General features: G+C 40.2%; 3 protein-coding genes across 3 annotated transcripts in view; all 3 read right to left on the bottom strand.

The window, feature by feature from the left end:
- Nucleotides 1-1,708: 1,708 nt before the first annotated feature.
- On the bottom strand, nucleotides 1,709-3,874 carry zgc:112294 (transmembrane protein 17A). Its single transcript, XM_035658284.1, has 4 exons — nucleotides 3,748-3,874; nucleotides 3,077-3,183; nucleotides 2,308-2,421; nucleotides 1,709-2,029 (listed from the first exon to the last, which is right to left on the bottom strand). The coding sequence occupies exons 1-4, from the start codon at nucleotides 3,872-3,874 to the stop codon at nucleotides 1,709-1,711; spliced, it is 669 nt and encodes a 222-aa protein (XP_035514177.1).
- Nucleotides 3,875-4,439: 565 nt separating this feature from the next.
- selenoe (selenoprotein e) lies at nucleotides 4,440-6,581 on the bottom strand. The gene is made up of 4 exons (XM_035658000.1): nucleotides 6,442-6,581; nucleotides 6,044-6,120; nucleotides 5,697-5,775; nucleotides 4,440-4,767 (listed from the first exon to the last, which is right to left on the bottom strand). Exons 1-4 carry the CDS (start codon nucleotides 6,544-6,546, stop codon nucleotides 4,624-4,626), a joined length of 405 nt encoding a protein of 134 aa, XP_035513893.1. The 5' UTR covers nucleotides 6,547-6,581; the 3' UTR covers nucleotides 4,440-4,623.
- Nucleotides 6,582-15,658: 9,077 nt separating this feature from the next.
- The window catches only part of scarf2 (scavenger receptor class F, member 2), an 18,694-nt gene continuing 11,934 nt past the window's right edge, over nucleotides 15,659-22,418 (bottom strand). Inside the window, exons 10-11 of the mRNA XM_035657998.1 lie at nucleotides 20,749-20,904; nucleotides 15,659-19,525 (exon numbers count right to left, since the gene is read on the bottom strand). Coding sequence (XP_035513891.1) covers nucleotides 18,288-19,525; nucleotides 20,749-20,904 — 1,394 coding nt within the window. The 3' untranslated portion in view covers nucleotides 15,659-18,287. The remainder of the gene's footprint in view (nucleotides 19,526-20,748; nucleotides 20,905-22,418) is intronic.

Below are 22,418 nucleotides of genomic sequence, written 5' to 3'. Positions count from 1 at the left end.
ATGTGTCAAAAGAAAAAAAGAGAATTTAATAGGAGGTGGACAGATTTGTTTGCTTCATCACCAATGCTGCTTGCTTCATGTGTGGACAGAAATTAAAATTATATATTTTGTGGCTCCAGACATATTATTTATTTTTTATAGAACCATGGATCATAGGACTCTGGGAACATAGGACCCTAGTAAAACAGGAATGACTCCAAACCAATCTGCTTTATCATCAGTACTGGTGGCAGTTTCTTGCACTCCACAAGGTCACACAGGTAAAAATTCAAGATCTTTTTTAATTGAGCATCTGAAACCTTAAATGTGTTTGGTGTCACTTTGCTTATTAAGTGGAGGTAAGCCTGTTTTAACCCTTTCAGTCTTAACTCTAAGGACTACCAATAGATACATAGACAAGTAAACAGACTCCTCATGTTTGTTTTTTCTTCGCAGCACTGTGACCTCACATTTAAGGTGTCTTTTGAGCACCCACTTCTACATAAAGTGGTGAGCATGTATTGCATCCTCCACTCCTCCAATGTTTTTTGTTTTTTTTCTGTTCTCCATGAACAGTGCAGCAGCCACTGCAGCTTGTTGTTTCCTGAATGTAAACTAGACCGGAATAAGCATGTTCGATCACAGAAACTATGTATCTCACATAACCAGTTTGTTAACAAGTTAGTGCACCACACTCTAAAATAGTTTCTCAACAGCAAATATATAATAGAGCACCAAATAGTGACTTTAAGCTTGCTGTAAAACAAGTGTGACACCCATAGTGGCTACAGTTTATATCCAAACAGAGTAAAGGCAGTTGTAGAGAACAAAATATGCAATAGATTTCCATGTAGACACGACACAGAGTTATAGATTATCAAATAATATTCAAGTGTGGACATGCCTAACCTTTATTCTGCTGCCAGAGGGTTTCCTGACCAGGACATGTGCTGCATGATAATCTGTTCTCATTGGACTTTGCAGCACTGTCAAATGCTCCCCATCCCTCTTTTGGTCGCTGACTGCCACTGTGTGGTCATAAATATTTAACACGTTTCTTCTGCAGTTAGATTTAAACTCTTTCACTTCACAAGCTTTATGGAATTTAATTCCCACATCGCACTTATCAAACAGTGATGGTAATATTATATACTGTAGGAACGACTTAAAGATAAACTGGAACAATTGAATGCAAGTCTTACATTGTTCCTTATAGAAACAAAAGGAAAACAGGTTGTTTTATACCTAGGAAAACCCTAATCTTGTCTCATGGGCAAACAATTGAATCTGCCTCTGCAAAAACGACTCTGTTCCACCAACACTCCAGCCTGCATCATCCATCATCATTAAAGAACAGAAAAAAATGAAACCCCTTTAACACTGTTTGATGAAAGCAGCTACTGGCAATGTACTGCCTTGTATTTCTGAGCCCATTTTGTTGTTTGATGGCATATTTTACTTTATTACCCTGTGAAGGCATGTCGCTCCATGGCAGTTTGGCTGACAGATTCTGACATTTCGAGAGGGGCTAAAATGATTTTTCATCTTTTTAAAATATCACCAGAAAATGCATCAGTTTTTCTTTTAACCATAGACCAGAATGCAATTCAGGTATAATATATATAAATGACACCCAGTTTTAAATGTAAATGAAAAATTAGAATTCTTTAGACACCAAATTGAAAATATCAAAACATTCAAGGTTAACTGAACTGATTTTATTTTTACTTTAATTGTACATTTCATGGAGGGGTGACATGGGCAGCACGCTGCGATGGTAGGGCAGACCGTAGACAGGGCTCAGCCCTGCGTGGTGGAAGCTCTCCACCTTGCCAAACTGGCGCAGATGGAAGAGCAAGGTGAGCTTTCGTGTCATAGTCCTGAGTGCCAGGAAGGAGGCCAGGATCTGGGCTAGCAGGAAGAGGAGGTAGAGAGAGTGGACGGCTCTCTCTAGAGGCAGGATGATAATTCCTTCATCGGTCAGGAAGAACAGCAGCACTGGCAGCTGGAACATGAAAGACAGGAGCCAGAAGGCTGCCAGCTCTGGCATCTGATGATGAGAGAAGGGGAGAGAAAGTTTTGGGTTGGTGGATGGAGGCGATGCAAAGATAGAGCAGTCAGGCATCAAGTGTTTCGGTTGTATCCACATGAAAGCACAGACACACAGCCACAAACACACAAACTCAATAGACAGTTGTAGCCAAGAGCTGATTGTTTACACACACAGGCAGAATACTTAAGCAGCCACTTCCTCCTCTATGTTATTCAGGAGACGGGTCCATAAAGAGCTCTGTGTTGTGCTTCAGAGAGGATGTTGGTTTGAATTACCTTTTCTTTAAGGTTGCCAATGTAGCCTAGATAAAGTCGGACCACTTCAATGACTGTGAGGAGGATCATCCCAGTTATGAGCAGAGCTTGGTAGTACCCGGGAAGATAATAGAACTGGAAATAAAGCAGAGCTGGAATGTCAGTATGTCAGGAAAGTGTACTATTTAGCAGCAAAACATACCTAGAAATATGAATAAAAGTGAAGTAGGAAGTACGAAGTGATTCTTTCAAATGATTCAGATGGCATAACGTTTGGCTTTACAGAAATATGAGATAATACAAATGAAAAGTGGTGCAGTCAACTGTATGTCTTGCTTCCACACTATTATTTTCCTGGTTAGATGTGAGGGGATCCTTATTGCTGCCACCACTAGACGGTGCCAGAGCCAAATGTTTTCCTATTTGATGCGCAGTGGATTTAATTTAACACAACTTCTGCTACTTCTGAACACATAACAAGTATCCTGACTAAAATGTTTTCATATGCTTGAGTATATATTTTTTTTCCATTTACATGGGTAAAGCCTTTAAGTTCAGTTCAGTACAGTACAGTGCAGCATGACTTGCTCACCAGAATAACCCTTCTTTTGATTTCACCGTCCATATGACAACATGACAGGTCATCAGAACTGTCCAATGAATGACCTCCTTGTGACTTCATTTTTACAATTCCTGGTTCCTTTATAAGTCAGTTGAACCAAGAACAGACTAAAAGGAAACACTAAAAACATGAAGGATCTAGTAATGAAAATATAAATCACCAACTAACCTTGACTTCCAACATGAAAACAGCAGAAAACCACCAGCAGGGGAAATAAAACATGTTGAAGTACAGCAGCATCTGCAGGGGAAGGTGGGATACCAGCTCGTTGACCACTGCAAGACAAATATCAAGACTAACACTAAACACTAATATTCATCACATGCAGGATTCACTATTATGAACACACTCACAATCAAAAATAATATATTTTTCACAATACCAGTAGAAGACTGATGTGTGGAATACAATTTTCCACTATTTAAATTTCAGGGGTATGTTTGTCTGTGTATTGCAGCACAATACAAATATATAAGTAAGTAAGTATACAGAAGGTCGAAAAAATGATGTATTCAGCTCAAGTATACAGCTCAAGAAAAGGGACATAACCTCTAATGTAACTTAATCACAATTACCAGCCCTGCAAAGGTAGATCCAATGACAGTAAGACTTTTTAAAGCGACATAAGACAAGTAACAAATCTTTAAAAAGGCCAAAACATACATTAAGCATAGCATCACTCAATAAGAATATAATCAATATGTCAAGAGAAGCATACCAAAATTTGTTTCAGTTACACATAATCCCATGTGTTACATGTTTGCAATCAATATACTATATTATGATGTATTCTAATATGTTATCTAACATTGTAGCAGTCTGTGGAAGCAGTAACTAACCAGAGGCGTCCTCCTGCTCCCTGGTGAAGTCGCTGTCTGCTGTCCTGTTGTTGGTGAACACAGAGCCTCCCATGTAGGCCAGACCCAACTGCAGGTTCTCGGGAACAGGTGAGTAAAACACAGGCATTGTGGGTAGAGCTGGTGACCATGACAAGGCCGAGGAATCAGGAAGTGTAACAGTCCAAAACTGTGTTTGTGTCCCTTGTGTCTACTGCTAATCCTTGCTGTGTTTAAACCACACAAGTACACAAATGCATGAAGGCACAGATACAGATGGACACACACAGACGCACGCTGGCAGACACTACTGCTAATCAGATTATAGTGAAGGGGGGCGGGCTGAGGATTAGGTTGAGACAGCGGCATGGCAGTTTGTTAAGTAAGTTAGTGGCCATTCAGGATGCTCAGTACCTTTGTTTATCTAAACAGAGTATTTAGCAGTTATTCAAGCTGTGCACGGATAAAATGGGACCAAAACCAGAACCAGAACAATGCATGTTCAGTAAAAAAAAAAAAATCTACACACATACTGTATATTTATTGTTCTCCCATGCAGACTTCTGTGTGCACTATGTGCTGTACAATGTTTTAATACCATTCCATTCCAGGTTATAAATAGCCTACATTAAATCATACATCAGGCACATTAAATGCATCAATACACTCCATCATTTATTGTGGTGTTTTACACATTTATTGACTGATTTATTAAATTCAACATATAAACAGAGTGACACAGCAATGACTAACACTCTGCATGCGGCACCCGGCCAACGAGTCCTCAGAATGGTGCCTGGCTTATCGTTTTGGCCCTGGGGCCCCACTCATCATTAATGTGGCTGGGGTGCAGCGGCAGAGTTTGGCCACAAGGTGTCGTCACAGCTCGTCCCTGGGGGTTTGCAGGGGGAAATGCTGGAACTCCTCTGGCACCTCTTCCCCTTTCTGGGACCTCTTGTAGAAACCAAGTGAGTCTAACAGGCTGCTGATCTCGTCTGCCTTCATTTTCTTCACAGGAACAGTCTGACGTGTCGGGAAGGAGACACACACAAGCACACCCACACACATGCATTTGGACACATGGTTAAAGGCTTATAAGCAGTGATGCAGTGTAAATTATTTGTGTGCAGAGAAGTGTGTGTTTGCAGACACACACTGTGTTGTGATTCACGCAGGTTTATGCTGATACATTTGTTTGGCTTACCAAAATTGGATTTTTATGAAAACTTGTTCAGTCAGTGCTGATATAAAGGTTCCTCTTGCATATTTGTTTTCATTTATTTGTTCAATAAGTTTAATTTAGGATTTTAATTTAGCCTCAGAAATAATTCTTCGTTTAAAGTCAAATTACTGTCTCAAAAGGCACCCACATTATGAAACAGTAAATGAAAACCAATGTGACAAAAGAAAACCTCCTACATAAGCTTCATAAGGGAAAATAAAATGTGAAAACCTCAAGAAAGCAGTAAAGTATGTACAAAGTTTACATTTAAATCACAGGAGTGGCTCTTTGTGTGCTTAGAAGAGGCGAATGCCAAAGAAATTCATTGGTTTCAGTGGAGTTTCATTGTCCCATGCTGGCCTAAATGCAGGTTCAGGGGCTTTTCCACGCTGACAAAAATATAAGTGTGTGGGAAAGTTGTAATTTCAGGACATAAAAATGTTCAAATTCATATCAACATTCATACCAACTATACTGTTTCAGTGCTCGGCTGTCAGAAACCCTAATTTATATACTTTCTCCCTTTTTCTTGCCATCTGTTTTTTTATGTAACTCAGTCTCAGTCTTTCAAACACACTCAGTCTTGACTTGGTATCTGAGAGAGGATGGGATATCAGATGCAGCAGTCTTAAACCTTGCCTACATGAATCTGTCTTGACATTCTGGCAATCCCCAGATAAGCCCCATCACAAGGCGGATGAGTAAAAAGATCCCCTAACTCACATCTCACCTTTACAACCTCGTCCTTTTCGTTATAGAATATCAGACGCGGATTCTTCTCCTCCGATGAATCGTATTCCAAGTTGTGGCTAGACAGGAAAGAACGGATCAAGGGAAACAACAGGTATGCAGTGAAGGAATAAAGAACATCCATCTGTTTTGCTATTTTTAGTCTCACTCAACGTGATTTTAACTTGGAAGAGCAAGAGTTTTGGAAAGCTCACAGAGCTGGCACTGGACTTGGCAACTTGTTAGGAACATTGTTTTGTTTATGAAAGAGGTCATGAGAAAATCTGTGGTGGGGATTTTTGGGGAAAAGACAGGTCTTACCAAAAAGCCTGAGGAACACAAGGATACTACAAAGCCCAGCGCTCCAGGAGAAAATGATGGAGCTCGGGCATTTTCTTTATGCCTCATCCGACCACACTGGGAGCCTGCAGGGATGACAACAGACAGTTGTTAAAACAGCATGACAAATAGCATTGTGCGCGTTTTGTTGTTGTGTGTGATCAAAGGTGCCAGAAATAGGTTTCGTATCTCAGCAGAATACATACTGACATGACAGCACTTATCCCTCATCTTACTAATTTTCCCATTTGCTTGTTGAATGCTGTCACTGTGTCCCCTGTCCTCTTCTCATGTGTATATTTAATTTCAGACTCTGCACTGATGTCACTCATTCCTGAAGCTTTTTTATATTATAATCATGAAAAGGTATCCAAATTAAATTTAAAAGTATTTCTGTCTGTACTCACCAGCAGTTTACCTCTGGCTATAACAAGCTTTTCTTCAACCGCTGTGTCGTTGGTGTCTGATGCCCTAACAGTGAGGGCAAGAGTGAGCACCAAGAAGGCCCACATTTTGTACGATAAATAAGTATCTTTGACTGCTTTTGCCTAAGTTATTACCAACAATACACAACCCTTTAATTTATTTGGACAGTTTCACAGGGTGGACAAGACCATGACACATTCCTATAGGGGAGCATTGCCACTCCTGTGTTTTTTCTTCTCACTATTTCTTGTTGTTTTTCTATCAGAAATGTGTTAATTTGAGAAGTAGCTCCCTGGTTAGCCAACTGGTCTACATATATATTATTCTTCAGCTGTAGTCTTAGTTATTAGGCTGTTTTGGATTCCCAAAGGCCCCTGGCCTTATAGTCTATAGTTTCTTCCACATCAGATGTCATTGGGGGTCTGCAGAAACCACAGCACATCTGTGCTCTTATCACTTTTTCCCATACTGTTAACTTGCAGGTGGTTGATGGCCACTGATAGCCAGCGACACTCTCATAGCTGCTGAAAAGGACATTTTAGCTCAACTGGACTGGTACAGGTGTCCTTAAAATGAGTAAAGGGCACTTGCAATTATACTAATTTGTCCATTTTCTTAAAAATAATTGTTGAGAAACTTTTTAGACTTATGTGCTAAAAAGAAAGGTATTTTTAATTTCAGGGGATAGTTTCTGTTGGGAGAGTATAGCTATATTAAAGGTCCAGTGTGTAACATTTAGGAGGATCTATTGGCAGACATGGAAAATAATATTCATACATATGTCTTCATAAGTGTATCACCTAAGTATAGATTATTATGTTTTTGTTACCTTAGATTAAGCCTTTTATAACTACAAACGCTGTGGATCACCTTCATGTTGAACCACCATGTTTTTTCAGTGACCTGGACAAACACTGGCACATAGGGGCATTCATGTTATTCACACGTTTCGTGGCCACCGTAGTTTCTCCTTTGTCCAGGGGAATTGCTCTCTGGAACTACACTACTAGATGCAACTAAATCCTACACACTTGTCGATGCAGGGTGAAATCAAAATATCACCCTTAACGTCACATGTATATATATTTATCTTTTTTAGGGGGGGGGGATCTCATATTCACAAACAAATATTAAACACTTACTTCTTAATTGGTGTAAATAAACCTTTGTAAATCCTTAACCTTCTATAACAGCAAAACACAAAAACTCTTATGGAAGTCCTATAAACACACATTTGAACATTTGATGTGTGTTTTTTTAACATATACACTAACTAAGGAATAGTTCAACACTAAATAAGCTTATTCGGTTTCTTTTCGAGAGTTAGATATGAAGACTGATAAAATCTAATTTCTATTAAAACTTGTTATATGGAAATATCTCCAAAGTTAAAAAATATGCCTCCCCACATGTTTTAACTATTACATTCTGTATATCCTAAATAAGTTTTGCAAGCCAAAACATCAGCAACAGATACAAACAACACTCCAGGGAATTTCTTTCTCTCTTTCTTTCCCTCGTTTATTTCTTCCCCACTGTGTTGTAGTTGCATGAGAAGTAGTGTTTAATTCCATTGTGTACTCGTGTATGAAATCAGACCTCATGACAGCACAGCACATTTGCACTGTGTTAACACCCTGGAATAGGAAAACATATCTCCCGTCCAAGTTTACTCTGTGTTCCTCTGTGTTGTTAAAAAGCGAATACGTTAGGTCACCACAAGAGGGCGGTCACACCCACATCTACACTTTCTGACAGTTTGGCGGGTAAAATGTGCTTCCAAATCCTAGCCACAGACAATTATGTTTCCAACAAAAATAAACCATTCCTGCCTGGAATGCTGAAGCAAAACCATCTCTCTGTCTCTATCTTTTCCAGACACAGAGTGCTCTGCAGCTCAGAGTCCTGTGCTCTGCATGTACTGCTTGAGATTATGTGTCAAATGGCAGTAAAACAATCCCCCTTTTTTAACAGGGTTTCCTCCCCTTGGCAGCCGTCGTAAATCCGCAAGCCTGTACACTTCTCTTGCTGGAGCTTTGCATCTTTGTGTTTTAAAGTTCCAGTCCTGTTTCTCACAATGTATGTTCGCCCGGAGTTGATTTAGAGAAAGAAAGAGTTGACGAGAGTGGGGAAAAAAAAACAACACAATGACTAGTGGAGGTTGGGTGATCTTGCTGGAGCTGACTCCTCAGTCTATATGTGTGGATGCATACCATATGTGTTCACAATTGCAATTCAGCTTACATCAGTGTGCCAAAAGGGGGATGTTGTTATTATTAATCTGCTGACAAAGAGGAAAACGCAGTCATTTATAACCAGAACAGAGAAGTAGATGATGAAAACATTTACAAAACTCATACTGAGCAACTTTTCCAGCTGCAAGTGTTGCAAATGGCAACACTTGCAGCTGGTAAAGATCAAAAGCTAAAACACCTCACTGTAATCCTGCCTCCCTGAGAGAGCTTGTTATAAAGACACACACACTTCCTGTTTCTCCAAAGCACCGGATGCTGCCGACCAGCCAGGGGGACATTAAGCTTGTGTGTCCACTCTCTTATGAAGTGCACGTCATTGGTGAGAAATATTTGGCTCCAGTGTTTATTTTTATGTTTATAGTATAGACATTTATTTTTCTGTTTAACGATGACCAAGGGAGATGAATAAAAGTATGAGTTTGAGTATAAACAGTTATCTGTGTGTGTGTGTGTGTGTGTGCGCTTATCTGTCTGGAGCCTCGGGGCAAATGGGGGGGAAGCCTGCTGCCTGTCTGCCTGCTGTGCTCCGATCTTCTCATAAAGAAGAGAGGCACTGTTGAAAGAAGTGAAGGCCATGTGGAGGACTTCATTCAATAAGAATACAATGCTAATGAGTGGGCTCCACTGTATACTGTACAGAAGTGGACATAACCTTGTGGAGGTTGGGGTTCAAGGTGCAAAATATAATTTCCTCTACATGGTAAATAAGTTTGTCCAGCACAAAACTAACAAACGTTGAATCCTCAGCATTTGCCACAATGCTGCTTTCTCAGCCCTGACTCGAGTGGAGTCCTAATGGAGTGAGATGTCTATGCGTGACAGCCACTGTAAGCAAATTTACAGCTCATGGATTAAATGAGAACGCCACTGAGTTTAGCCCGCGGTTGACTTGAACCTACGACCTAAAATAAGTGGCTCCAATTTTCCCCACACAGGGAGGCTGCAGAAGGCTGTGAGACGCTACTGACCTTGGCCAAGGATCTATGCTGTACAGGCATGTATGATGAGGATGGTTTGCTGCCCGGGACCTTGTTTGCAATGTCTTTGTTATGTTGATGATAAAGGTGAGAGGAGGTTGCTGCTTTTTAACGAAGATCACAGCCTATATAGTCAGATCAGTCCCATGTAAATTGATCCGAATTGCCATTTTTGCACATGATTGCGTTTTATACAGACTAAACAAACAAGATGTAACCTGTTAATTGGTGAGCTTTGAAGTTGCGTGTAGGTGGATTTCTCCCTCCATCAGGCTGTTTCCTCGTTTGCAGTCTTCATGCTAAGCTAACCAGCTGTTGACTCCAACTTGACATTTAACGGATAAGAGAGTGATATTGATCTTTTCATCTAATGCTTGGCAAGAAAGCATATGTTGAAATATTTCTTTACATAAAAGATCTTAATATGTCTTCCACCACATGGTCCAATAGTTGGCACCAACTCACTATGCCAATAATCATACCTAAAAAGGTGATTGTGTCTAAGCAATAACTGCTTTCTACTGCTGATTGAAATCACAATTACAACTTGCACCAAGATTATTGATCTCTTGAACTGGAATAAGCTTTTGCTAGTTTTTGTTGTTATTTTGAGGACTAGGTTAGGGTTCGTCACGTTTCAGGACACCTTTCATGAAGCAAGTATTTTGATGAAATTGGCAAACACATGGTTGAAGGGACAAAGCTTTTACATTGCTGTTTTAATCACCGTCTGGCTCGTTACAAAGGATGATGGAAAACTGGCCGCATCAGCAATGATAATGACCACTTCTGGAAAGACCAAAACATAAAACAAAAAAATAACAACGGCAACAAAAGATACCTTTCAGCAACTCAAACTCTGTTGACATAAAATGCTAAAATTACTGGTGTCTGACTGATAAATTATCCATCAAACTTAGATTTTCGTGGATTATCACCTCTAATTAATGATTTTCAGGATTTCATTAAAAAGCATATTTAGTTTTAGATGTGAAGAAATTGCTTGTGCTTTGTTTGGGTCAGCTGACATATAGTCCTCCTGGTGTATCCTTGAGCACTCTCTTGGACACTGTTCTGAAGCTGATCCTGACCTTTGACCTCTCCAGAGGGAAATCAAAAGAGAATTTCTTTGTGGAGGTCAAATAAGTATCACATTGCTGAAGCAACAACAAAGAAACAACACTGTCTTCTGCGGTCTCACACTGGAGCCACAACGGTGTTTATGATTAAGCAACAAAAGTATGTTTTCAGGAATACAGCAGTGACAGCTTGGTGCTTTTGGCACGATATGTAGGTCACTGACAAAGATTCCAGTGTTTACATATTTAAATGAAGAATATAGTGATAGATAGGCCTGGTAGTGAAGGTTTGGCATAGAGGTGGGAAGGGTAGCAAGGGCGGCGGAGATATTTGCACTGATGGATGTCCAGTTTCAGGCCACATAAGGGGGGGGGGGGGTAAACAGACAACAACCACTGCTCCCCTCCCTCTAATCTGTGCCTGGGTAATCAGAAACACATGGGTCTCCATAATGGCTCCAGTGTTGTCCTGTGAAGTAGAACAGGGCTGTGAGGGGTGCGTACACACCATCACACAGCTGTGGTGACAGTGAATACACAGCCAACACTTCATATGCCAGTGCACTGCAACCACATACAGTAAATATATATGGAAATAAGCCACAGATAAGAAGGGTGTAAATAATCCTGACCTGGCCTCTGAGTCACAAAGACATGATAGAGCAAAACTGATGCGGGAAATGTTCTTGCAAGCTAAAGGTGAGTAACTTTGCACCGGCATGTGTTGTTACTGGTTTGGGCGAAAAAGTTGGAGTGAAAGTTTGCGTCTCAAACAACAAAGCTGTTGTAAACTACAGCTCGTCGGTTGCAGACAGGACTGATTGTCGGGACAGTTGGGGTCCAGTGCATAAAAACATAAGCCATCTGCCTATTTTCCCTGGGTTTGGGCAGACACATTTGGTCTTGTGATAATTTTCCGTCCCAATATCTGGAATAAGGCAGCAGTTTTTTTTCTCTCTCTCTCTCTGCTGCTCCAGGTTGGAGTGAGTGAGAAGCAGAAAGAAAAAAAACAACTTTGGGTCAGCCTGTGGAATTATGTGAAAGCTGAAACCTCAAGCCACATTATGAAGTCTGAAGTCCCACTTTACTGCACAGATAGCGGATGGATGGGTGTGTGAGGGAATAAAGGACAGGGAGAGGGGGAGAAAGAAGTGAATGAGGGAGAAGGAAAATAGGCTACAGAGAAAAAACATGAGAGAGGGTTTAGAAGAAATAGGGAGAAGAGAGAAAGAAAGTAAAAGAAAGAAAGAAAGAGCATCTAACTGATCTGCTTTCTATTAGCCATCCAAATCTTCTCCCCTGATACACTCGTTCCACAGAATTATGCTGACAAAGGGGGAAAAATCCAGGGCAATTTGAAGTCCCAGACAACTGTTTGCACACCCCTCCATGTGAAAGAAAAGGAAAAAAATCCATCTGGATAGAGAGAGCAACTGTGGCTTAATTACATTTCTGGCTATTCATATTCATTTGTATACCACATTTACAGAACTTTCATTTAAGATGAAAACTGTTTGTATGTGTCTTCCAGAAGCTCTCTGTCCTAACACTGTTAAAATAAGGATGCATCAAGTCTGGCTCAAAGTAGTTTAAAATGTCACAGATGCAGCAGAGTGGGTGGAACTAAAGTAAATAGTACAAACATTAACTTTAAGTTCAATACTAATGAGTGTATCCATCCCAAACTGAGACTCCTTCAGTTTCAGCTCTTTTGGCCTAGTTTCAGCACTTCACCAGCTTGTCTGAGCATCTATTTGGGAGTTTGGCATGATGTGTGGTTGCTCTTAATTTGTGCATTAAGAGCGACTTTTTTTTGCTCACTGCAACAACAAGAGAGTTTCGGGTCTATTATAATGGCAGTCTTAAATCGCAGAGTGAGTAGATGTCACTGGAAATCTATAAACACACATTTGATGCTGGCGCTGTTTCTCCTCCCCATTCTGGTTGTGAGCTGACCTCAGTTCTCAGTGGTTTTGGCTCAAGAAAAGCAACCAGCTCCATTTCCAGTAAATGTCATTTCATAGTTACTGCATTTCCACAGGGCTGAGAAACAACATTTAACGTGTAAGGAGGACTGCAATTAGACAGCGTTTCTTGCAGACAGCGCGTCGACAGGGATAAGAGATGAAAACAGCATATTCAAATCTCCTCTGGCTGTGTCTGATGCAATGAATCAGCCAGGGAAATGACTGCATTTTAGGAAATCATGCTGCAACAAACACACATCTATGTCAGACAGTGAAACAGTCGGTGGTTTGAACACTAGAACAAAAAGCTACTTTCCAATTGTAAACGTCAAAACCTCAGACTCTCTGTTACACTGAGGTTTTTCAAGAAGTAACTTTTAATAACATCTCAGCAATAGGTTTTCAAAACCTAGTAAGAGGATTCACATGGATAAATAGCTTTCTATGACCACATGAAATCTTGACTTTGTTTCTTAAGCATATCCATTCATGCATGCTAACAGAAGTTACTTCTAAAGGTTCCTTACAAGATTTTAACTCAAATGGAGTTAAACTTAATCCATTATCCTGAACCTACATGGGCACTGAAAAACTGCTCTTGACTGAGTCCATGGCCAAATTAATATTTTCAACCCCTTTCAAGTGTAACTTGACTCCACTTTCTTTCTGCTTTGCATTGCAGAAAATATTTGTCTTTTTCCCCCTCACTCATAAATTTCTTTCTTCCTCTCCTTGCAGGGACTGAAATGGCTACCAGATGTGGTTCCAATCTGTTCCCATTGCCATGGAAACCCAGGGACTGGAATAGGATTTCTGGGTCCAGGGCTTTTGGCTGACTCATAGGGAGTTATAAAGCCTCGCTGTTTCTATAGACTTGGCACACTGAGGGCGCCCCAGCTCCAAGTCATGTTTAGAGTGGCAGGCGACATGTCATTGAACCCCCTTCCCACACTCCTAACCCTGACTTTTTGACCAAGCTTTGCGTTATCCTGTATAGTCGCTCCTTTGTGTTCTTTTGAGTTGCAATGCCAAAGAAATGTTATGTTTCACACGTCAACCTTCAATACCAAGTCAATAAATGGAGCAAAATACTTTTAGCTAATGCAGAGGGAATATGAAAAGGCCAAGTGCCATTATCATACAAATGCCTCTCCCATTTAAAGTTATTCAAAAGCATCAAGAACAGAAATCCATCACATGTTGTACAGATGCTCAATCAGCACAGTTTATCCTGAAATGCTGCACAGTGTTGACACGCAATGCACATTTCCAAGCTGTGACTTTCCCACAACATGTCAAGGATGAAAAGTCATAGAACATGTGTTGGTATGCTCAGCTGAGAATCTTCTTCATCTGCAAGTTGATGATGGGCAGATGGAGGCAGTTGTGTCAACATTCCTTTCCATCCTAGCAATGAATCAGACTTCAAGCCATTGTCACATTAAAAATTCGATGATTTTCGGGGGGACTGAGCCTACAGCCGGTCTAGGCACTCTGTGAGGCTTTACACAGTGGCTGTTTGACCAAAATTCTAATGTCAGCATGCTAACATGATTACAATAATAACACAGTGATGTGTAGCCAGTATAATGTTTACAATGTTTAAATGTAGCGTGCTAGAATGCTAACTAATTAAGAGAAAACATGAAATAAATCTGAGGCTGATGGGACTGCCATTCATTTTGCAGGTACATGATCATAAATAAAAGTTTACTTAAATGAAAAGAACAACATAGTATTACAATTCAGTGGCAATCCATTCAGTTTTTCCACAAAAATCTACAAATATAAACTTTAAAGTGACTCAAGACGTATTTAGACATTTCAATAAGACCCCCCCCAAAAAGTCACGCTCATAGTGATGCTAGACTGATAGTCAGAGGATCACCAAAGCTATCAGGGTTAATCCTCTAGGGAACATGAATGTCTGTACAACATTGCATGGCGATCCATCTAATAGTCGTTGAGGTATTTCAGTCTAGACCAAAGTGGTGAACCAACCTTGCCATCCCTTGAGCTATGCTGCTAGCGTAGCTAAAAAGACAACAAATGTTATGCTGTCAAAATGTGGAAATTGTTAATTAAATTGTTTGATCAAAGAAAGCAGTCCATGTTGGGCAAACCTTTCAATAGTTTTTATCTTTTTAGAATTATCTATAAAGGTCAGATAACCATCCATTCGTTATTACCATCAAGACACGGCGACAAAAGTGGAATGTTAATTAGACTCAAGTTCTTCAGTCCTGAAAAATCTTAATACAACTTATACTATAGCATTAATTACACATATTCAGTAAGTAATTCATTCATAAAAAGTAGAAAACCATGTCAAAAGTTGGTCACTTCGCGCTCTGGTTCCAATTAACCATCCTATGACCTATCCATCCATCCTTATATCCATCCATTCGTCCTCCTTCATTGCCTTGTGGCCCAGTCCTGCTATATCCCTCTTCTCCCCGCAAAGAGAGGACACTAATGCAGCGCGTGATTAACTCCTTAGCACAGAGTTTCCACTGTTTTTCCCCCATGAAAGGAGCTCTTGTCCCCCCCATCCTAAAGGAGCCAAAGTAACAGTTTCCTGGTTCCCTGGGGCTCTTTGAAGAGCCGCTGTGACTGAATGACTCTGGAGGACTCCTGCCTTGACCCAAGGACTCGACAACCCAGTAGCACAAAGTCACAGGAAAGGTTCAAATATCAATAAGTATTCAAATGAATCTGTGGGAAGAATACAATAAGAGATTTATGTGGTGTATTACCTAATACATCCCTTTTCCCCATATTGGTGTTCTAGTTGATTGTACGCTGGAAAAAGACACTGGGAGAAAATACCAAGAATAGGTCATGCCCCCATGAGAATGAAGGGGGTCTCAGTGATTAGCATATGATGACTATCACTCTAAATCAATGAAGTGAGGACAGATTTTTAAGTTCTGGTTTGACTAGCTACATGTATTGGTTTTTTATTCCAAAGAAGTAAATGAGGACACATCAATTTAATAACCATACACAAATGGAAATCAAAGTTGCTAAAAACAAACCACAACAGACAAAATATACTTTACAGTTGGTAACGTTTTGCAGCTTTTCAGGCCCTCTTTACAACAATGCACTGTAAGCCTATAAAAACAGGCACGGGCCAGTCAGATAAAAATTGCAACTTCATAATTACACAATGTTATGGATTTAAGTATATGCAATTGTTTCAACAGTGGTATCATAGTAGTATTGTACAATCCTTTCTGAATGAGTTATTTTTCATGGGAGGCAATAATAACAACTGTAGGGAACAATAAGGTTACAGATTTCCTGTGCAGCTATTAATGCCATATAATTACACTCTGCGTCATGCAGTTAAGTGTTACACAAACAATAACATCAACAGAGAACAATTACAAAGCCAATGTAAACTTTACAGGAGGAAAGTATTCATACTGCAGGTTTGCTTCAGAGCCAAAAATAATAAGCAACATACCAAAAAAAAGCAAATACAACATGAAAGCCAGTTCATTGACACCAAGGAAAACAGAAGAACTAAAAAGGTCATATAAGCACAGCTTACAAAGATAATAAAAAGTACACAATGTATACAAGTAGGAAGTGTTTAAAAAATAACCAAAAAAATGTGTTGTACCTTGAAAAAAACAAACAAAACCAAGACAATTTCTCAAATTACCTGTGAATGTAAAATATTCTTCAGCCCAAAACAGGGCAATAGCACGTTGCATACATACTTTGTTGGACATAGCTCATGTTTTGAGTGCTACTTTCAGTAAAGCTATCCACCAATCACTGAAATTAAGAGGTTTTCATTTTGAGAAACAGTTAAAGTATTCCTCCCCACCACGTTTTTTGGTTTACTTATTTTATGTGAAACAAAAGTTGGCAACAACATTTAGGCAAACATAGCTTCTTCTGCTTAAACTGATCAACAGTTGAGGCACATTTTAACACTTGAGGCATGGTACCATTAGCCTTATAGTCTTACCCTAAAACAATGAAATTAAAGCACCCTATTACTTCAGCATTCATCCACTAGTTTTAGAAAATATGATCCTTTAGGGAAAAACATCTTTTTTATTTTTTGTATTTTTTTTCACAAGACCCTGATGGCATAAACAAATGAATGAGAATAGCTCTAATGGCAATATTGACCTAGTTTCTTGACTAAACTGAAAGCGCAAAAAAAGACACATGGCAGTCTCCTTCTGTAGTCTGATCTGTTGAGAATGCTACGAACAGCCACTACTTTAACAAAACTATCTATTCCATCTACAGGGAGGTTATTGTCCTGTAGTATATTTTCATAAATACAGCAAAGGGAAACTACAGATGTTGCTGTATTACAGAGGAAGAAAGTGAGTTTAAAGGGATTTATAAGCATGACATCAAGTGAGGACATAGGATGGCTTGGGATTTCATTTTTGGTTTAGTGGTTTAGCTGACTGAATAAAACGTACAGTAAGAGCACATTATGGTCATTTGGTTTTAGCAGAAGTATGAAAGAGGTTTAAAACAGCCCTTTTTTACAAAAAGATCAAAGAGCTTGTTTGGGTTTCAACAAACCATGTCTGACAGAGTTGGACAAAAGAGAGTTAAGACTTTAAATCCAACATTTCTTTAGAGAAGAGCCTTGAAACCAAACGCTAAAGTCAGTGAGCAATTAAAGGTGACTCACAAGCAAAGAAGCCAAACTAAGTCCTAAATGTAGCATAACTTGTATACTGTGGGGTGTCAACCTTGTTGATTAAAGAGAAGCTTCCAAATAACGCTGTATATCAACCTGAAAGTCCTAATTCTAGTAGAGGAGGAAAATAAAAAGGTGCTTTCTTTTTCTCCAATAAATCACACTGAAACTATAAAAGTGATGCTCTTCATTGACAATTAAGGAGACCCTCATTTGCAAAGAATAGCCTTGACATCAAGAGTGAGGATTATATCTAATTTAGGGTGGCTTCAGGTATAAAGCTGTATTTGGGCATGTTGGTCCTTAGAAATGAGAAAAAACAACAAAACAAACAAAAAATAGCTTGCAATCCTCAGAGGATCTAATTCTCTTGTTATTTTAAGTACCTTTAGTACCTTTAGAGAGCGTACATAAAAAATAGATATTTTTTTCTGACACCTGCATATCAAATTACAGTTATGCAACCTCAAAAGCAATCCATGTATAAATATAGTGGTGGACATACTGCTGATGAATAGAGATGAATGAACTATGGATTATGTCTGTGCACCACTGTTCTCACAGTTGTGTCCGGCTTAGCCACAGGTTGTGGTGTGAGATTGATACATAGTTGTTATACAAAAAAGGACTCTTGAAATGAAATACAATGGTGTATAGAGGTCATTATAATATAACTCACCAATACGACTCAACTGCGCCCTTCCATTTAAAAGCATTTCTCATTCTTGACTGGTCCTGGAGTCACAGCACACTCACACAGAAAATTTTTTAATATTCCTTGATTGAAAAACTATGTGGTTCACCTTCCAACAAATCCATTTTAGTCTCTTTGAAATTCCTCACAAACTTCAGCCATTTGTCTCACTTATTTGACTACCTGTGGTGGCATAATGGCTGTCTTTTGCTGGGGTGTTTTATTTTCCGATGTATCCAAAGTACCCTCCTTGCCTTTCTTCCTGGGTGGCTTTTTCATGGGAGTCTTCTTTGGTGTCTGGTCCAACGTTGGGTCCCCTGCCCTTGAGCCGTTCAAGTCCTGCTTCTCCGGGCTCTTGGCATCAGGGGTCCCAAGATCGGTGCTGACGGGTGCCACCATCTTCTGGAGGCTGCTCGAGGTAGGCAGCAAGGGCTTGTTGGAGCCCTGCTGGCTCAATCCACTGGAGGGGGTCCTCTTGGCTTTCTGCGGAGGTGTTGGCTTCTCCCGGTGTCCCTTGGGTGTGGAAAGACCATTGGTCTTTGTCAGACCTGTGCCCTCATTCCTGTTGATGCTTTGGGTTTTCTCCTTAAGTTGAGCAGCCAGGAGCGTGGCAGCCTCAGAGTTCATATGAGGGTGAATAACCTTGGGGCTCTTGGGTGCATCCTTGGGGGTCTCCTTTGGACTGTCAGCACTCTTCTTCTCAGATGAGGAGCTGTGGAAGTTACTTATCTTCTTCAGGGCATTCTGAACCACACCATTAATGTGCTCCATGTGACTGGGACTGCTGTGCTCGTCCCCAGACTTCTTACCTCGCAGAGGTTTGTGTTTGCTGGGGGAGCCATTGACTTCTGCCTCCTTCCCCTCCTGTTTCTTCTGTTGCTCACGGCTCTTCTCTTTCATTTTCTGCCGCTCGTCGCTCTTGGCTGAGCCATCGCTGGAGCTCCTCTTTTTCTCCTTTGGCACTGCAAGTGCCTTCATTCCTCCCTGTCCCTGCTGCTCTAGCTGGGGAGACCCTGTAGTATTTCCATGTATCCACGATACCTTGGGCTTAGTGGATGGGTCTGGTGGTCGAGGTTTGGGCTTGCCAGGGGATGGTGGTGGCTTTCCATTGCGCTTAACCTCTGGTGTAGGAGTGCCATCCCCATCCTTGCCACTGCCATCGTCCTCTTTGGACTGCTTGGAGAGACGGGCGATGCGAGCGTAGACGGCTGCAGTAGTGGACTCGGAGCCACTTGTGGAGCCTTCACTATCAGAGGACTTGAGCAGGGGCTGCTCACTGCCTTCTGGTTTTGCGACACTGGTGTCTTTCAGGGAGGTGTACTCCCCTGCATCCTCCTCATTAAGGATAGCTTCTGGCCTCTCTGTTGCTGGGCTGGGGCTGCGCTTCTCTTTGCTTTCGTTCACAGATTCTGTGGATCATTGGAAGATGGCATTAGTTTAGCATTAATAAGAATTATCTATTCAATATTCAAAATTCACATTGATCAAGTAAAGTGAGATTATGTAACGTATGATTGAACAAGTCACACATTCCTCTCACAAATGTAAAGTTTAATTCATAAGCTAAAACTAACCTTGGCTTCAATGCTAATAATGGTAACTTTCGATACAGTAGATATTGCTTGTGTGACTGATATTACTGTGGCAGTTCGCCAACATGATTCCCTACTTGTGCTACTATTACACTGTTTTAGATTTTACCATTACCCTGTCATTACCACTTGTAGTCACAGTGGACGGTATATATTAATAAAACATTTAATATTTAGTTTTGTGGTGTTTTTTTCATTTGAATCAAAGGTTTTACAGATATGTATATGTATGCTATGCAGATTGTATAGTCCTTAGAGGCAAATTGTTTTTTGTGATTTTAAGCTATATAAATAAAATTGAGAATACAATACAACACAATAATTTAAAAATGTTACATTGTCAATAATAAAGTGGAAATCAAATGGCAAGGAGACTTCTTCCAACCAGAAAAGCACTAACACATGTTATTATATCTACCACTTCATTTGCTATTTTGTATACACATACTTGAGACTGGAGCAGCTCCAATGCAACAGATCCTATCAGTGAAACTCTAATTTGAAAACCCTTCACAATGTTTCCAGTAATTATTTTGTGCCCAAGTTTAAAATCTCTTGTTTCAAAGTCCTTGAACCATTCATGGGGAGAATGAGAACTGAATCAAACAACTAAGGGAGCCCTAGAAATCCATCAATCACACAACACACACAAAAATCCTCAAACAAAACCTGACTAGCAGACTTCCATTATAGAAACTGATGGAACGGGTGTTTTCCACCCAACTTCAAGGAGTTAGTCACTGTTTGGATTTGTGCCATATGCTGACTTGACCATTCCATTTCCTGTTTATACTCTCCTTGTTCTGGAAGCAAAATCTGGACCTAGATGGCATATGATATAGAAATTATCTCTGTAATGAGATTTACAGAATGGGTGAGTCACTGCACAACCACACTCGGGATCTTGACTTCTCTAAAGATGTGTGTCTATCAGCACTTGTGTGTATGTGAAAAGGCTCCTACATGCCAAAGACAAATCATGTATTTATGTGCGTCATTCCAGATAACTAAACAGTTTATTTATTCTTACGATGACTCACCTTCATTGGGCACACAGTAAACTGGCCCCTCGTCTCCACTCTCAAAGGAAGAAAAGGACTCCTGGGACGACCAGGAGGAGGGGGAGGGCTGCTCGACCACTGAAGGAGGCTCGATGAAGCTGCAGTTGAAGGTGTTCTCCGGGTCGTGGTGGGCTACTGAGAACAGAAAACAAACGCAAAAGCCAAAAGGTCAGCCAGAGGGTATTATACCGTGTTACAAGAACAACAGTCTGTTCTCACTCACTCTCACAACTGCTGCAGAGTTGTAGAAAATGTTGGTTTAAGTGAGTCTGTGGAAAAACTGTGTTTTATTAGTTTTGCATGTGAGTTAACAAAGGCTCCAATATTGTGGAAAGTGAATGTAGATATTTTCATGTATAACCCTTTAAGTATTTTTATATTTTGATGCCAAAACACAGCGTTCTGACCATCATACAAGACAGAAATTCTAAATCAACCCAAGACTATGCATTGTTTTTGGTGGGTCAGCAGCTCCTTGTTGTGTTGTTGAATCAAGAGATATATTAGCCCTTTAAAGAATCACCACATAAAGCTAATAAGGTGCAGATAGTATATAGATACCAAATAAATGAATAAATGTATGCATTAATAAATTAAGAAGTATGTGAGTTATTACTCACTTATTTTCTCAATCTACAGGATGCTAAAGTATATACATTCTAAATCGAGCAAAATAGCTTGAAAAATAAATACTCATTTTTAATGGGATGGTTCAGCATTTTGGGAAATATGCCTCTTTCTGAGATGAGAAGACAGATACCAGTCTCATCTCTTATTTTACAAAGTTAAAAAGGATAGCTGAGCATAAATGCTGGAAACAAGGGGAAACAGGTAGTCTGTACACCTTCTAGCTGTAAGAATCAGAACAAAACTACAGTATAATATTGTTGCAATGTTAATGTCATGATATTTTTTATTGTAGTCTTTTCTAGTATTTGAGCAAAATGAGCCACAAATGGGTTCTTTAGTCATCTTTCACTGAATCCTCTCCCTCAACCATATGTAGGTCGAGTCATGTTTCCCTCTTACTGATATGTAGGTCGAGTCATGTCTCACAGTCGCCCCCACCCCCCCTCTCTCAATCCTCTTCCTTCCTTCCCTTCAGACGCTGCAGCATTCTGCTGACCCTTCAGTCTCAGGACAGCTGTGGTTACTGAGGGATACTTGCGGTTGATCTTCCCATCTGGCGTGAACAGTGCAGTTTTGGCCTAAACTGTACTGGGCGTTAACTCGACATGACCGACCACATCAGATGCTCTTGTTTACATGCCCGATGACACATGGGTCCATCCGCTAGTTTAGACCTTAGATAAACCTTGCGTGGAAGAAATCCCCTAACTGTACCAGGACCCTGGCCAGGAACAAATCCTAGCTCCTTAGCTGTTGTTGTTTGACTGTTACTAAAAAGATGGGCTACTTTAAGAGATCTACGGCCGGATTTTTGCAGACTTGGTGACTTGTAGAAGCACTATCAGATGAAAAACTGCATTTGCTTTGTACTTTATCTGTAAAATCAGGGCAGAATCAGAAGCCTATGTCACTCAGATTTCACGCAGCTTGGTTTTAATTCTCACTGCAGCTTAATAGTGTCTGATATGCATGAACTTTTAAAATGCAACAAAACAAGAAAATCTTGACCTTAATAACAC

This window comes from Morone saxatilis, unplaced genomic scaffold (assembly GCF_004916995.1).
Source record: "Morone saxatilis isolate NCDOM2014 unplaced genomic scaffold, NCSU_SB_2.0 Contig16, whole genome shotgun sequence".
NCBI lineage: Eukaryota > Metazoa > Chordata > Actinopteri > Moronidae > Morone > Morone saxatilis.
This window is presented reverse-complemented; position numbering and strand designations above follow the sequence as displayed.